Source organism: Rhincodon typus, chromosome 13 (genome assembly GCF_021869965.1).
Source record: "Rhincodon typus isolate 14 chromosome 13, sRhiTyp1.1, whole genome shotgun sequence".
NCBI classification, from domain to species: domain Eukaryota; kingdom Metazoa; phylum Chordata; class Chondrichthyes; order Orectolobiformes; family Rhincodontidae; genus Rhincodon; species Rhincodon typus.
In genome coordinates this window covers 56,891,688-56,907,877 of record NC_063344.1, presented here as the reverse complement: position 1 = coordinate 56,907,877, position 16,190 = coordinate 56,891,688, and the positions used below count along the sequence as shown (strand labels likewise).

General features: G+C 40.5%; 1 protein-coding gene across 3 annotated transcripts in view; it reads left to right on the top strand.

Annotated features, from left to right (window-relative positions):
- The window catches only part of ppp2r3a (protein phosphatase 2, regulatory subunit B'', alpha), a 303,231-nt gene that overhangs the window by 263,947 nt on the left and 23,094 nt on the right, over positions 1-16,190 (top strand). For all 3 annotated transcript variants that reach the window (XM_048604830.1, XM_048604829.1, XM_048604831.1), the window contains 2 exons: positions 8,831-8,905; positions 12,281-12,367. In XM_048604830.1, coding sequence (XP_048460787.1) covers positions 8,831-8,905; positions 12,281-12,367 — 162 coding nt within the window. The remainder of the gene's footprint in view (positions 1-8,830; positions 8,906-12,280; positions 12,368-16,190) is intronic.

Genomic DNA, 16,190 nt, shown 5'->3' with positions numbered 1-16,190 from the left:
AGAAAGGTCCCAACCCGAAACATCAACTTTCCTGCTCCTCTGATGCTGCCTGGCCTGCTGTGTTCCTCCAGCTCCACACTGTGTTGTCTCTGACTCCAGCATCTGCAGTTCTTACTATCTTGGAGATTGTCTGTCTCAGTTGGTCATACCAGTAATAAAGAATGGATGTTAAATTTTTATCTTTCAAAGTCCTTCACATCTCATTAACTACTTCGAAAATGTAGGTCAACATGGCAGCCAAGAATCACAAATGATGGTCATCAGATAATCATTTTTCTTTGTTGATGGAATGTTCAGACCGGATCACCAGGACAGCTGCCTTGCTTTTCTTCTTCTTGTGTCCATGGAGTTGGATTGCACCCAACTGCATAGGGAAAGAGAGCCTGAGATTTGTATCCAAAAGTCAGCCCCTTCATCAACGTAGCACTGAACTCGAGTCAACCCTAGATTTATATCATATTACCTCGCAGCAATGATGCATCAAAAGGTTTTTCAATGATAAACCCCTCTATCTATTGCTGCAGGCAGAAGTATGCCGCACAGTTCAGGAAAATTATCTGTGCCCACCTTCCTGCGGGCTGCATTGTGCCTAGGATGGCCATGTATAGACTAATGCGATAAAAGGCTCAGTGAAGATGGTATTAAATGGCTCTGTAAATGTCCTCTGAGGTACTATTCAGAGCTGGCCTTTCATTGCCTACTCACTACAGATACATTAATCACATCCCCAAACTCATTTGTAAGAAGGCCCATAAGGTCTTGAGGACTTCCTTGGAAAACATCATCTTTGTTAGATATGACAGCTGTAACAGAAAGCCTGCTGATATGAAATTGTTCTATCTGTTAAAGCACAGATTGTTCCATGAGGTGTTTCCTTGAAGTGAGCTCAGTGACCCTTTCTGTTTCGCTCTAAAATGTTATAGTTTCTGTGATGTTAAGTGACAAAAGCATTTTTTTGGATTATCAGTTTGTTGCTTTTCCTTAATAATTTTATCTTGTTAGAAGTTACCTGTTTCTTTTTCACACCACCACTATCAATCAGACTGTTCTCTCTCCTTCCCACCCCAAACCTATTAAATACATTGCAGAGTATTTTGAAGTAAATTGTTTAGCACATCAACTCAGGAATGGTGTTTCTGGCTACTTGTATGAATGTGACCAGATATCCATCAGTTGGCATAGTGAAAGGCCTAGGAATATGCAACTGAGTCAGACATGTGATTGACTACTATAGCTAGCAGACCATTATCACTGGCTTTGGAGTGCTGTAATGTAGTTAAGTGAACTGTCTTCATAAGTAGTCTTTCAATAAGGCATTAACTGCAGCGACAGTTAGCAGATCGTCTTCCACAATGTTGCAGTGAAGTGTGTTAAATAAAACTCTGTGGACTGGTAGAATTTTCCACTGATCATATTACAGCACATTGCAAAGAGCAGGCTGTTCAGCTTTTGCTGGAACGGGTATAAAACATTCCGAATTACCAAAATATTTATCACATTCCAGTCGGTACACCCTTATGTCGTTGTATCATGTGTTAATGACAGAAACATTAAATAAAAAGTACAGCATGCTGTGATTAAAAAGGAAATTGAGACTGGTGTAGCTAAATATAAAATTAGAATGTTGATACTGAATTTTGTTTGAATCTGAATCATTCAGATTGGGTGAATTTAAAGCAGTCGTTCATTGTCCTGAATGTTTTCAATTTAGATTTCAGATGACACGTGCTGGTCAGATTTGGCAAGTGCAACTTCGGTAAATTTTCCTCTTGCCTTCCTATTCCCAGGACTTGGATATCCGGGTCCTATTTTTGAGTTAAAGGATATGAGCACCTTTATGCTAGGCCTGTGCCACGAATTCTCTAAAGTTCACCCATTAAACAAGCAAAGCCACGCAGACAATTTTCTCTCTTCATTGCTGAGTAGTTTCTCAACTCTGTAGAGCAATTCTCTGCGGCAACACCGCTAAAATCAAGAAGTCACAAGAGACCCAGGATATGAACCTATGTTTTGTTACTTCCTGGCACAGTAATGGATCTTCAGTTTTTCGTGCCGGTTTGCTACCTTTAGGTCAGACTATTGTCACAACTCTCTGTCTGAACCAGCAATGATACAGTCATAACGTGCTTACCTTACTGAACTAGCAATCAAGAAGATAGGACCACTGACCTAGAGATGCACATACAAATCCCATCATGGCAGCTAGAGAAATTAAATATTGTTAATCAAATAAATCTGGAGTTTATTTTAGAAGTGAGATCAGTATGGTGACCAGGGAATTATCAATTTGGCACATTCACACCAACGGTATCCTCTCTCTTTCATGGCACTACCTCTGTAATTAATGGGAAACACTCAGAATAGATGCTGGAGCGTATAAAGCACTGTGATCTACCATCAGCAGTAGCAGTAGAAATATATCTCGCTGCAATCTGCAAAGACAAAGCCCAGCATATCGCTCGCTTTGCTTACCTGCCAAGGAACTAACTCTGGCTCAATGAGTAGTTTGAAAGGGCATGTCAGAAGTTCTACTAGGCATTCCTAAAAATGAAATACCAACTTCGTGAAGCCAGAACTTCGGATTATGTGCATTCTTTAGGCAGATCCAGGTATTTCCACAGCCAACACACCAGATCAAAGCTCTGCAGTCCTGCCACGTTTTCTTATGAATCATAATGGACAATTAAACAACTAACACGAGGAGGGAGGATCTTAATGGTGGAGTCCATCACATCTGTGCAAAAAGATGAGGCTGATACTTTTAATCATTTTCATCCAGAAGCACCAAGTGGATGATCCATCTCAGCATCCTCTAAAGGCCCAGAAGTCAGTTTTCAGCTGATTCAATTTACTCCATATGACGTTATGAAACTGCTGAAGACGCTGGACACTGACTTGTGGTCTAGATGTAACCATGCCTCTGGCGAAGCTGTTCCAATGCAGCTACAACATTGGCATCTACCTGACCCCATGTGGAAAGGTGGAAAGATGCAAATGTATGCCCTGCCCACATAAATCAGGACAAATTTAAACCAGTCGATTATCACACCGTCCGCCTACACTTTGATCAACAACAACATGGTATAAGAATTCAACAGTACAGTGAAATGGCACCTAGTTATCTGTTCACCTATACTCCTTTTAAGTTCTGCTAGAATTCAGGGGCGGCACGGTGGCTCAGTGGTTAGCACTGCTGCCTCACAGTGTCAGGGACCCGGGTTCGATTCCAGCCTATGGCGACTGTCTGCGTGGAGTTTGCACGTTCTCCCCGTGTCTGCGTGGGTTTGCTCCGGTTTCCTCCCACGGTCCAAAGATGTGCAGGGTAGATGGATTGGCCATGCTAAATTGCCCATCGTGCCCAGGGATGTTTAGGTTAGGTGGGTTAGACATGGGAAATCGGGGGTAGGATAATGCGTCTGGGTGGGATGCTCTTCAGAGGGGTGGTGTGGACTTGTTGGGCCGAATGGCCTGTTTCCACACTGTAGAGTTTCTGTGATTCTATGAACAACTCAGCTCCGGAGCTCACTGTAATTTTTATCCAAAGCTGAAATGTGAGTGCCTGTCCTTGACCTCAAGACAATAGTGGGCAGAATGTAGCATAAAAGAACCCCAGTAAAGTTAATAAGCTAGGGGAGAAAACAGTCGGTCCTTCTGAGGCCCAAAATAATGCTGCAGGAATCCTTTGCCATAATTTCCGAGAACCAGCTTTCTTCAGGTGCTTTATCAATGATCTTCCCTCTATCTAGAAATGGAGATGCACATTGATAAGTATTCAGTTCCATTAGAAACTCTACAGATAATAAAGTAGGCAGCATAAATCTGCAGCATCTATTCTGGATAACAATCAGGCTTGGCTGATAAGGGGCAAGTAATATTCATCAAGGGTAATGACCATCTCCAGCAGAGAGTCTGACCATCTCCCAATAACATTTAATCGTTGCCATCATTCAAGAAGCATGACACCATCCAAGGCAAACCAGCCACTTGATTGGCACCCCAACCAGTAGCTTAATAATTCATCCCATCCACCACCAGCATACAGCCACCATATTGTATGCCATCTTCAGGAAGCATTGTAGCAACTTTCCAAGGCTCCTTTGACAGCGGTCACAAACCTGAAACCGCCACCCTCTAGACGGACAAAGACAGAGTAAGACACCACGCTGACTTTGAATTATATTATTATTCTGACATTAACAATACATTAAAAACCTCAAAATTCCTCTCAAACGACACCGTGGGAATACTTACACTAGATAGGCTGCAACAATTCATGGAACTGATTGACTACCACCTTCTTAAGGGCAGGTGGCAATGGAAACGATGTTAGCCTTCCCTGTAACTCCAACACCCCAGGAATGAATAAAAATAAAGCTGTGTTGAAAATGCTGTCAGAATGTAGGGAGTTCTGGTCTGTGTGCATGGTAACCCTGTCGGAACTCTCAGGCAGCCTGGATCATCCACCAGATCCCTGATTCTGACACTGCACTTAGGTTAGTGCAGGTGGAATAATAACTAAGGAGGCAGCTGTTTTGGGGCAAAGAATCTCTGCATTTATTAAATATAAAGGTGCATATCTCACAAGAAATAAAAAGGCAAAAGTAATAAGCAGGGAAATAATACAAAGGTGAATAAATTACAAGAGATAAAAGAAATGCAAAACAGTGTAACTGACGCTACCAGTTATTAACTATTAACACAGGCCAATTACTATTATAAACTAAACAGTAGTTTAAGCACAGACACTTTAATCAGACTTCCTGACCTTGGAGTGCCCTGCACTATCACCACCAACCTTCCCGTCCCTGCGAGTTAGGTTGGATACCTTTGGGTCTCCAGCATAATAAGCTCACCACTGGGGATAAATGCATTTTGAATTACAGCTGGCCATTCCCGCTTGCCATAGCCAATGCTTCGCTGAAGACTTCGGATGGTGTAGGTTTTCAGTCTGGGTTGAGTCCGCTGATGCAGCAGGATGTGTTGTGAATGTATTGAATGAGTACTTTGGTTTTCTTCCTTTTTGGTGGGTTTTGTGAGCGGGTTTTTCACCTCAGGATGTGTCTGAGGCCTTGTGGTGGTGGTAGGGTCGGTGGTTCTCGGAGGTCATTGGTTGTTCGGTCTGCAGGTCATGACCAGTTATTGGATGTTGGAGATGGCTGTAGCTCAGTTGCAGAGGCTCTCTGGATCTCTTCTGTTAGTAGCTGCGAAAAATAGCTCTTGAGGCAGATTTTTTTTCCCCTCTCTCCTTCTCTCTATTTCCCTTTTCTGTCTCTCCAGTTGAGAAAATTGTACTAAATTGCAGATCTGTTGGCGCCAAATCTGGCTTTCGCAATAGTATTACTGTTTCCCTTCTGGAGGTGAATTAGTTTCCTGATCCTTAGAGTAGGTGTAAATGTCTTTCAATCGGAGGTGAATAGGTTTCCTGATTGTTCAGAGTAAGTGTAAATGTATTTCGATTGCGTGGAATGTCTCGTGTTTTCTGTGAATAAATATTTATTGAAGTTAAATGCCTCGGTATCTCTGAAGAGTCCAACATATCTGAAGCTGTTGTCTTAGGTCTGGTTTATTTTTCCTTCAGGGCTGAGGCTTGGCTAGGATTTCGAACTGAACCATGGTTCCAGACAGCTATCCCTGTGATCGTGTATTCTACAGCATAGCGCAGCTGCCCTTTTGTTTGTTTTAAAAGTTCTGTTAAAAGTCCCAAGGTTTTTGATCCAGTATTCTAAATGACAGGGATTTTTGCTCACTCCAACAGCATAATCCAAGATTTCATTTGTCAAAGAGGAACATTCAGAAATGGAACAGGATTGGAACCCAAACATTGGATTCAGCTATTGATGGCAACCAAATATATAATTACAAGCACCTTAACAGTGACACTGTCAGAAAAAATGGGTTCTCCTCCTCCATCTAGTGTTGAAGAAATTTCAGAGTCTGAGATGGATGCACCCGATGTTGCAGCCTTGATGCTGTTACCGCCCGAAGAAGAGGAGGATTTTTTCTTCCGAGGTGCTCTGGGTGCAAGAGACAGGCTACGGTCCTGTGCTTGTGTCCACGTCAGAGTCAGAGGAACCAGTCCTGGGGTGAAACCATCCCGGGAAATGCTGTAAGAAAAAGAACAGGCCTATACCCTGGACTTAGGGGTCAGGGAGGGATGTAGTGATTGGAATGAGGTTGGTAAGGTGGGTCTCATTGAGTGTGAGTTCCCTGATTAGGGCTGTTAACTGGGCCAGTCAGGGAGCCCTGACTGACTGATATAAACAGGAGTGTCAGACATTCTCACTACTCTAGGGACTGGCTCTGAGTTAACTGGTCAAAGTCCATGTACTGTGCACATGTAAATAAAGGGTGATTTGGTGACGGGATACCATTCTCCGTGGAGTTACTTCAGACACAAAGGAACTAGTCAAAGTTGAAATTTCCTGATTAGATGTTCAGCCAGGATGCTTAAAATTGGGCCCTGGATTTCAATCATTTGAACATATAGCCTCAACTCTCTTACCTTCACGAGCAGTGACATAATGGCTTGTCCTGCAATGTAGCACCAGTGCAGTTTGGACATACAATGTTGAGCCTCCGAGATAGTTCCTTCCTCACACAATAATCAGAAGCAACAAAGTCCAATTTTCTACATATTTTATTTTTGCACTATGGTTAATTAAAATAAAAGGAAGTTACAGATTCCAGTTTGGTTAGTGAGCAAGGAATAGCCAGAGGCATGGGAACCAAATTATTCCAGTAGGAGGTGTGGGGAATCAAAGAACTGGTGCCCCTTTGGGTGTATCTTTAATCCACTGTCTTTCTGCCAAGATCACAGTTTTCTGTTAAGCTTGTGACCACCTGAAGATCGCTCCTATTAGGAGCGTCAAGTCAGCAGATGCAATATAGCCCTGACAGGCAATGCAAATATTTTGCACAGCATTTGCTTGATTATATTTCAGCTATTCCCTTTCAAAGCAAACTTCACCCAGGGTATTCACTTCAATAATTTAAACTTCTGGACTCCAGGATTTGATTCCAGACCAGCACTCATACTCCATTCAAAAGGCCTAGAGAATTTTCAGGCTAGGTATCTTGGGAACACAACCCTGAAATCAAAAGGTTCGATGTGTACAGCAGTAACAAAAAAGTTAATCCACCTTATTTACTCAGTATCTATTGATGAAGTCTGTGCTTCTCTCTAGAGATTATCAGGAGCAATTTAATATTTTTATTTATTGCTCTAATCATCTGAGACATCTGATCAGTGATATTTAATTCACTTGACTTCACACCAATAGAACATTAATTTGTTAGATAGTCATACACTGAAAAATGAATGGCAATTTGTCAAAGTCTCTTCCCTGGCTGTGAAAATTTTGCAATGACTTTTGGACAAACATCATTGTCTACAAATCCTCTTTGTACAATTTTGTTTAAACCGAGGCAGTAACTTCTGCTCCAGAACAATCTCAAATATGGTGACTAATCCAGTCAAGGTGGTTTTAAGGCTTCAATTGTGTAGATATGAACGAACTGTTCTTTCTGGTAGGAAAAGAGATAAAATTTTGAGAGGAGAACTAGGTCATTGGAGTACTTCTTCACACAAATGTAAATGATTTGGATGTGAACATAGAACATGTGGTTAGTAAGTTTGCAAATGACACTAAAATTGGAGGTACAGTGGATAGCAAAGAAGGTTACCTTAGAGTATGACAGGATCTTGATCAGATGGGCCAATGGGCCGACGAGTGGCAGATGGAGTTTAATATAGATAAATGTGAGGTGTTGCATTTTGGAAAGGCAAATCAGGGCAGTACTTGTACACTTAATGGTAAGGTCCTGGGGAGTGTTGCTGAACAAAGAGACCTTGGAGTGCAGGTTCATAGTTCCTTGAAAGTGGAGTCACAGATAGACAGGATAGTGAAGAAAGCGTTCAATACGCTTGCCTTTATTGGTCAGTGCATTGAGTATAGGAGTAGGGAGGTCATGTTGCGGCTGTACGGGACATTGGTTTGGCCACTTTTGGAGTATTGCATGCAATTCTGGTCTCCCTCCAATGGGAAGGATGTTGTGAAACTAGAATGGATTCAGAAAAGATTTACAAGAATGTTGCCAGGGTTGGAGGGTTTGAGCTATAGGGAGAGGCTGAATAGGCTGGTGCTGTTTTCCCTGGTGCATAGGAGGCTGAGGGGTGACCTTATAGAGGTTTATTAAATTATGAGGGTCATGGATAGTGTAAATAGACAAGGTATTTTCCCCTGGGTGGGGGAGTCCAAAACTAGAGGGCATAGGTTTAAGGTGAGAGGGGAAAGATATTAAAGGGACCTAAGGCGCAACTTTTTCATGCACAGGGTGGTGTGTGTATGGAATGAGCTGCCAGAGGAAGTGGTGGAGGCTGGTACGATGTAAAAGGCATCTGGATGGGTATATGAACAGGAAGGGTTCAGAGGGATATGGGTCAAATGCTGGCAAATGGGATTAGATTTATTTAGGATATGTGGTTGGCATGGATAAGTTAGACCGAAGGGTCTGTTTCTGTGCTGTATATCTCCGAGTGAGAGTGAGAGCAAGAATATGGAACTCTCATTCCCACAATTTGCTATAGGATTAACTGGAGCTTTCCTAACTCAAATTGCTAGATTTTTATCTGTTGAAGGCATCAAGAGATAAGTCACAAAGGCAAATAATTTAATTGAAGTGCAGATCAGCCTTGGGGGCTCAAGCAAAGGTAACTGACTGGCCTACTCCTCCCTCTTTCCCAGTGCTATGGAGGCATTGGTAATGTTGCAAGGTGGTCCATATCTAGGTGTAAAGGCTAACTCCATTTATTTTAAAATATATTTCCCAGGATATCGTGGATACACATCCAGGTCTAACGTTTTTGAAGGATGCACCAGAATTCCATTCACGCTACATTACCACGGTAAGATCATGTTGGAGAGGTGGTATGTTACAATCACGGTCTTCAAGCTGGGGCTCCTACATCTGAGGGAAATCCCTGTGGGAATCTGAAATCTCAGGATTATCAGGCATCTCTCTCTCTCTCTCTCACACACACACACTCACTCTCACACACACTCTCACTCACACACACACACACACACACACACTCACACTTATCTAATTTTTTAAACTTATTTCTGTTCCCGTAGTCCATGAAAAGTAGTTTTCAATAGTGGTCATGCTTTGATATCTTTGGATACTGGACACTAAGCTCCTGAGAAAAGTGGCAATGTTTGCAGTGGATTACCCCACACCTTCATACAGAAAGGTTGGAGAGCTAGTCTTGGAATATCCTATTAGAACAGGCAGCTGTGAAATAGTTCCTGCATGCTGAAGTCTAGCCTGATGGGTTTTTTTTTAATTCTCCTGTCACTTTACAATACAGCTAGTCTATGCTTTGGAAACAGCCATTGTGCAGAGAGATTTGAAAGGAATATTAATGATTCAATGGAGAGATTTTAGTCAGAAATAACTTTTCAAGCATTCTGCATGTGTGGATTTTTAAGGGTGGGCAGTCACAATGCATTTACTGATGGCTTATTCAGTTTTAATATATGAACTTTGACATAGCGGTTAAAGCAGGTTTACATCATTTTGTGACCTTTGTTTGCCAACTTGGTGAAAATGATGATATTGTGATGCTGGCACTTTTAAATCTCTTTCCATGACATCTGCAGGAATTTTTATGAGAGTAATCCCAAGTGCCCTGAAGATAGCACAACTGGAACATTGCCAGTGTCAAGGAGTTTTGACTCTCTCATGCCTAGAAAGAAAGAGAGCTTGTGGGTTGAGATTCACTCTTCCAATATGTGTATCTGCTGTCCAAAGACAGTCATTTTAATTTTAAAAATGACCAATAGCTTATTTTCTTTTAGTCGACACGTCACTGTGAGTCTAAATTCATTGTGGATCCAAAATACAAGGCACCAAGTGATACAAATTCAAACAGCAACTCAACAGAGTTGCCAGTTTTCACCAGACTGCCCACATTATGCCCTTGACCAGAGGAGATTGTAGGAAGGTCACAGCAAAGTAGAAAACCATTCAGCCCATCAGGTCTTTGTAGGCCCTCTGCAAGGGCACTCCAGAATCCCTGCTCTTTCCACGTAGCCCTGCATTTTTGTTCCTTGCATGCACCTGTCTATTTCCCTGAAGAGAAGCTTGACTTGATATACTTTCCCTTTCAGGCAATATATTCTGAATCATGACCTTTTGCTGCATAAAGTCGTTTTTCTTCATGCCACTATCACGTGCATGTTATTTACTTCCTAGTTCTGAAGAATAATCAGATTGCTCTCAAAACTTTATTCAAATGCTCCTTCCATGGATATTTTCAGACCTGCTGAGTTTCTCCAGCTCTTTTTATTTTATTTCTTCATAATCATCTTTAGTTCTTTAACTAATCACTTTCAAATGTGTTTTCTGTGTTCTCTGATTCTCAACCCTTCCACCAAGCAAAACAGTTTCTCTCTATCTACTTTATCCAGATGCCCATGATTTTGAATACAAGTATCAAACTTCCTTTCAACATTCTCTGCACTAAGGAGAACAACCTAGGCATGTCCGATCTACCTGCTTAACTGAATCCTCATCCTTGGGACCATTCTCTTAAATGTCTTCTTCACACTCCAAAAGTCTTTGTGTCTTTTCTAATGTGTACTGCCCAGAATTGAACACAATAGTTCAGTTGTGGTCAATTTACTGTTTTTCAGAAGATAGTTACATCTGTGGGCGAGGAGAGAGAATAAAAGATATTTACCCATAATAGGTACATACAGTCAAAGTTAAAACAACAGTTGAAAAAATCCAGTATTAATTATTGTTGTACAGAAAGTCACTTAGTCATAGTTCGTACAGCGAGATAACCAATATTATGTTTCTCTACTACTGTTTTGATTATTTTCCATGACATTTCCTAAATCAGTAAAATATTTTGCATCTTCTTAAGTACATTGGGATTCGATGATTTATCATACAGGTTCGAGACATATATTGTTTAAACTAACATTGTTCTTAAGTAATCTACCCTTCCAAGATTCTCTGAAGGTTAAAAATTAAATTTCATCTAAGCCCTGCCTTCCATAAATAATAATCCTTTGTTGAACTGTTCATTCGTTCTGCACTCTGTCTCTGTCTAACTTTTATACAGATGGCTATTGCTGATGAATGTGGGTCACATTAATGGCATTCCATGGCATTAACTCAAGTATAACGATTTGTGAATTGCTGTTGCCAAATCTTACTTCCCCTCCACTTTAACTTAGTCACTACATAGTGCTATTGCAGAGTGCCACTTGTAGTGAATGTTTTTGGAGGCATGATGCGGGGGGAAAGGTAGCTGACATACTTCATTTTGTTTAGAGAAGATTTCTGAACTCAAGAACCAACTCAGAAGATTTCAGTTACAATGCACATTTGGCCAGGGTGAATCAGAAGTAGGGATTTGACTCGTTATATACTTTTTTTTAAACCTTGTGCTATATAGCCAAATGGTTTTCTACTTCTTGATTATGAATCAGAATTGTAACTGCAGGTTTTTATCAACAACACAGGCCATAGCACACAGCTGATGGGAATATTGTATGCCTGTTTCTCTCTCTCTCTCCCTCCACCCCCCACCCCCCAACCTCTCTCTTTATCTTTTTCTCTCCCTTATTTGGATTTGCAGTGGCAAGACTAATTAACAGCTGTTTCTTTATCGACTGTATTGTTTCCCCCAAATGCCAAAGATGTTTACAAATATCCCAGTTACATGGAATTAAATGCACCTCAGTGACGCAACAAACCAATCCCAATTATGGAAGGAAAGAAGGATTTTGAGTTCTGGCATGAAAAAATGAGATCCACATGACTAGATCCAAAAAAGTTTCGGGCTGACAACTGTAACCAGTTGTGTGTGCATGAGTAAGTAGCAAAGATTTCTAAATCATCATGTCATGGAAAGAGTGAGAGTACTCAAAGGTGATCTCTATCCTATGACTCTCCATATTAGGTATGTAGTTTGTCATTTGGTTTCTTGATGTGTGAATAATGTTAATCCCTCTGTTTGTTAACAAGTCATAGTGAGGTGATTTAAAATAGAATGGTAATTTCTCCTTGGAGGCCACACATATTGAATGATGCTTGAGGCTGGCAAGACTATGCTGTCAGTTTTATAGGACGTCTGTCTATAAACTGTGGCATGTAATCATGCTGCCGATTTGCCCTTTCCCTTATTTCCTGGTAATAGGATCTGTCTGATTTGTATACAATTTTATCATGCGGTTTATGGTTTACCTACTGTTTACTTTCATAGGTCATACAGAGAATATTCTACACAGTCAACAGATCCTGGTCTGGCAAGATAACTCTGACAGAGCTGAGGAAGAGCAACTTCCTGCAAGTATGTAAATCTTCTGCCAGAGGCTGCAGAAATCAGTCATGATTTATCTCAGACTGTCCAATATGCTGTTAATAATAGAGGTCAGAAACAAAAATTACAAGTTGAATGTGTCAAATTCCACCAATGTATTTAAGGATTTTATAGCAAAGGAAGAGATGCAGAAATACAGTTTTCTTCCACAAGACACCTCCAATAGCATGAGCAAATTCTTTGAATTAAAAATGAATTGGCCATTTATTACATCAACTCTGATCCTTCCTTTGACCAAATACAACTACCCAATCATGGATCCAGCCACATTTATCCAAACATGGTAGCAATATGAATTAAAACTTATCCTTGTATTTGGTTTTGTCTTTTTTATTTTCTTTGATATCATTCTAATGTTACAATTTATCTAGTTATTTTTTGACAATACAGTGGTTCCAACAACATGCAGCTTTTGACCCAATGTGTCTAAATTTGTCCTTTAAACCTTCCATCCTATTCCTAACTTGATGTAAAGGTCATGAAGAAAATGTTCCTCAATATTAAGTTACCTTTTGCTACTTCTGAGTGGTTGCAATTAGAATAATGAAACAGCACAAGGCTTACAAAGGTACTCACTGCAGAAATCAGCATTGGATATGCATCTTTATTGTTCACATTCTTCTTTACTCTTCTTACGCATAGTGACATATGAGGAAGACAAAGCACATTCTTGCATCTCTTTTCAAAGCTAGATTTTTTTTTCTGGGAAAGGGTCACCAGTGTGCTACCAGAGTCTGTAACTTGAGGTTGTCACTGCACATGAAGTATAGCTGGCAGGAGACTCTCACATACGGTTCCTATCAAAGACATGTCAGAAGAATCTACAGGTTGATAGTCAAACTGTTTAGCCAGTTACAAGCATACCTTCTATGGCCATCAAATCCCAGAGTGGAACTTGAACCCAGAGAATCTGGCTCAGAGGTACCTACTGCTCCTTAAGACCTCCCCCTTATCTATATTAGTGTGGGATATTGAGTTTTAAGATCTTAATGCAGTCTAACAATTTAAATTCTCTATGTTAGGTGAGATTCTGCTGGAGCAGAGAATCTCATGGCTAGGCCCATAGTTGGAATAATTCACACAGATTTTGATTTTAAAACTTGTTTGTCCACAAACCTCCTGGTGTGAGCTGACAAGAGAGGGAACAGTGGAATCTTAATGAACAACAGAATGAACACTGTTAGTGGAATTTTATCAGAAGCATGGGAGCAGCTCTGAAGGCAGGGCAGGGGTGCAGATTTTCAGAAAATATTGCGTCATGACAGAGTCCACTTCCAAAAAAAATGTTCAGAGGCAAAGACTAAATGGCCACTTGCCCACCAGATATCGATTGTGAATTACAAGCAATGAAGTGTCTATTCCACGGGCAAATGACAATGCTGCTGGAAACTTGGCACCAATGGATAGGCCAATCACTGAAGAGGATGCCCATCAGATTCCTGCAGGTGGTCCTCTGGTGAGAATTTAGAATCACTGAGGTCCCCTTAAACAGCACCCATCTTTCCCCGACTGCCGGAACTCAAGGTGCCAGATGTTACAGAGGTGACCATAGGCCATTCTGTGTCCCCCCGACACTGACGGCTTGGCAGTTATTGCCATATGTACACCACTTTTTCAAATCTTCAAGGGCACCTTCACGTTGAGGTGTGGCTGCCAACTGAGTGCTTTCTTTGCTCAATCTTCTGCCATTGGGTTTCCTACTAATACTGCTTGCCCGTACCCCTTGTTGAACAGAGCCCCCAGATTGTTAATTGATTACCTCCAGGAAGATCATGCAGGCAGGCGAACATCCAGCAGCATCAGGGTCAGCACTCAGAAATTTAACAACCCAAGTGATGAGATTCTGCTTCAATCAAATCAATTCACCTCTTAGTTTTATAAACTCCAGCAGTTACAAGCCTAGCTTGTCCAAATCCCTCATAATCAATCTACTCATTCCAAATAATAGTCTGGTAAACCTTTTCTGAGTTGCTTCCAATGCATTTGTATATCTCCTTAAATAAGAAGTACACAGAACTCCACACGCAGTCTCTCCATTGCTCTGCGTAACTGAAGAATGTCCTGCTTAATTTTATGTAAAATTCTCCTCATAATAAATGATAACATTCTGTTGGCTTTTCTAATTACTTGCGGTACCTGCATACTAATCCTTTGCGATTTCTGAACTCAGACAGCTGGATTCTTCTGCATCTGTGAGCTTTGCAGTGTCTGTTTTTTTTTTAATTCTTCCTTCCAAGGTGAACAATTTCACATTTTTCCACATTATACTCCATTTGCTAGATCTCTGTCAACTGGCATAACCTATCTATATCTTTATGCTCCTTTATATCCTCTTCACAGCTTACTTTCCTGCCTATCTTTGTGTCATCAGCAAATTTGATAACCATACCTTCTGTCCCTTTATCCAAGTCATTCATATAAATTTCAAACAGTTGATGTCCCAACACTAACCCTTGTGTGGCACACCACTTATTATATCTTGCCAAGTTGAAAAATATACCTACAGTCTGCTTCTGGTTAGCAAACCAATCTTCTGTTTATGCCAGTATGATACATGCTACATCATGAAATTTTACTTTCCACAATAACCTTTGATGTGACACTTTATTGAGGATATTCTGGAAATTTAAGTACCTTTTTATCCACAGCACTTCCTCAATAGATTTGATAACATGAATTCCCCTTCACAAAACCATGTTGACTGATTATCTTAAACTTGATTTGATGGTCTGCCATAACTTATTTACTTATAGCTTCTAACATTTTTCCCATACAGATGTTAAAACTAATTGGCCGGTAGTTTCCTGCTTTTTGTCACCCTTCCTTTTTAATAAAGGAATTACATTTTCTAACTTCTAATTTAATGGAGAGTTTTGGAAAATTAAAACCAATGCATCAACCATCCCACAAACCACTTCTTTTGCGATTTGAGGATGAATTTAGAGGACTCAATCATTTGTTAGCTTGCAGCTCTAACAGTTTACTCTGCATCACTTCCCTGCTGATTGTAATTTATTGAATTCCTCCTTTTTTTCCATATCTTGATTTATAGCTGCTTCCTTGATGTACCCTCAGTGGTGAAGACTGAGGCAAGATACCTGTTCAATTCATCTGCCAATTCTTTGCTCCATTATCAGTTTTCCAGATTCACATATTATAGGACCAATACTCAATTTGTTTACTCCTCTTTTGTAAAATATTTACATAAACTCAAGATCAGTTTTTTTTATATTTCCGGCTTATACATTATTTTTTACTCTGTTAACTTGCTACCCGTTCTTTGCTCAATCTTCTGAACTGCACTGTTGTATGCTTTTTATTTAAGTTTTATGCTAAACTTTTTAGAAACCACGGATTGTGGATTGTGTTCCCTTAGAATTTTTCTATGTTTTTGTGAGGTATCTATTCTGTGTATTCAGCAAAATCCCCTTAAATGTTTGCCACTGCCTCCCTATTGACCTATACTTTAACCTAGCTTGCCAATTCACTATGCTCTGTTTTCAATGTTACCTTTAAAGAAACAGGCTGAATCTTACATTTTCTCATCTAAATACCAATTGCACTGGGTTTTTTGGAGGGTTTTTTTGTCACAAGGATAACCAGATTTTCTTGCTGTATCTTACCAAAATCGCCTCATTAACTACTTTAAAAGACCATTATAAGTACCCAATCAAGTATTGTCAGCCTGGAGAGAAATAGTCGGAACTGCTGATGCTGGAGAATCTGAGATAACAAGGTGTAGAGCTGGATGAACACAGCAGGCCAAGCAGCATCAGAGGAGCAGGAAGGCTGA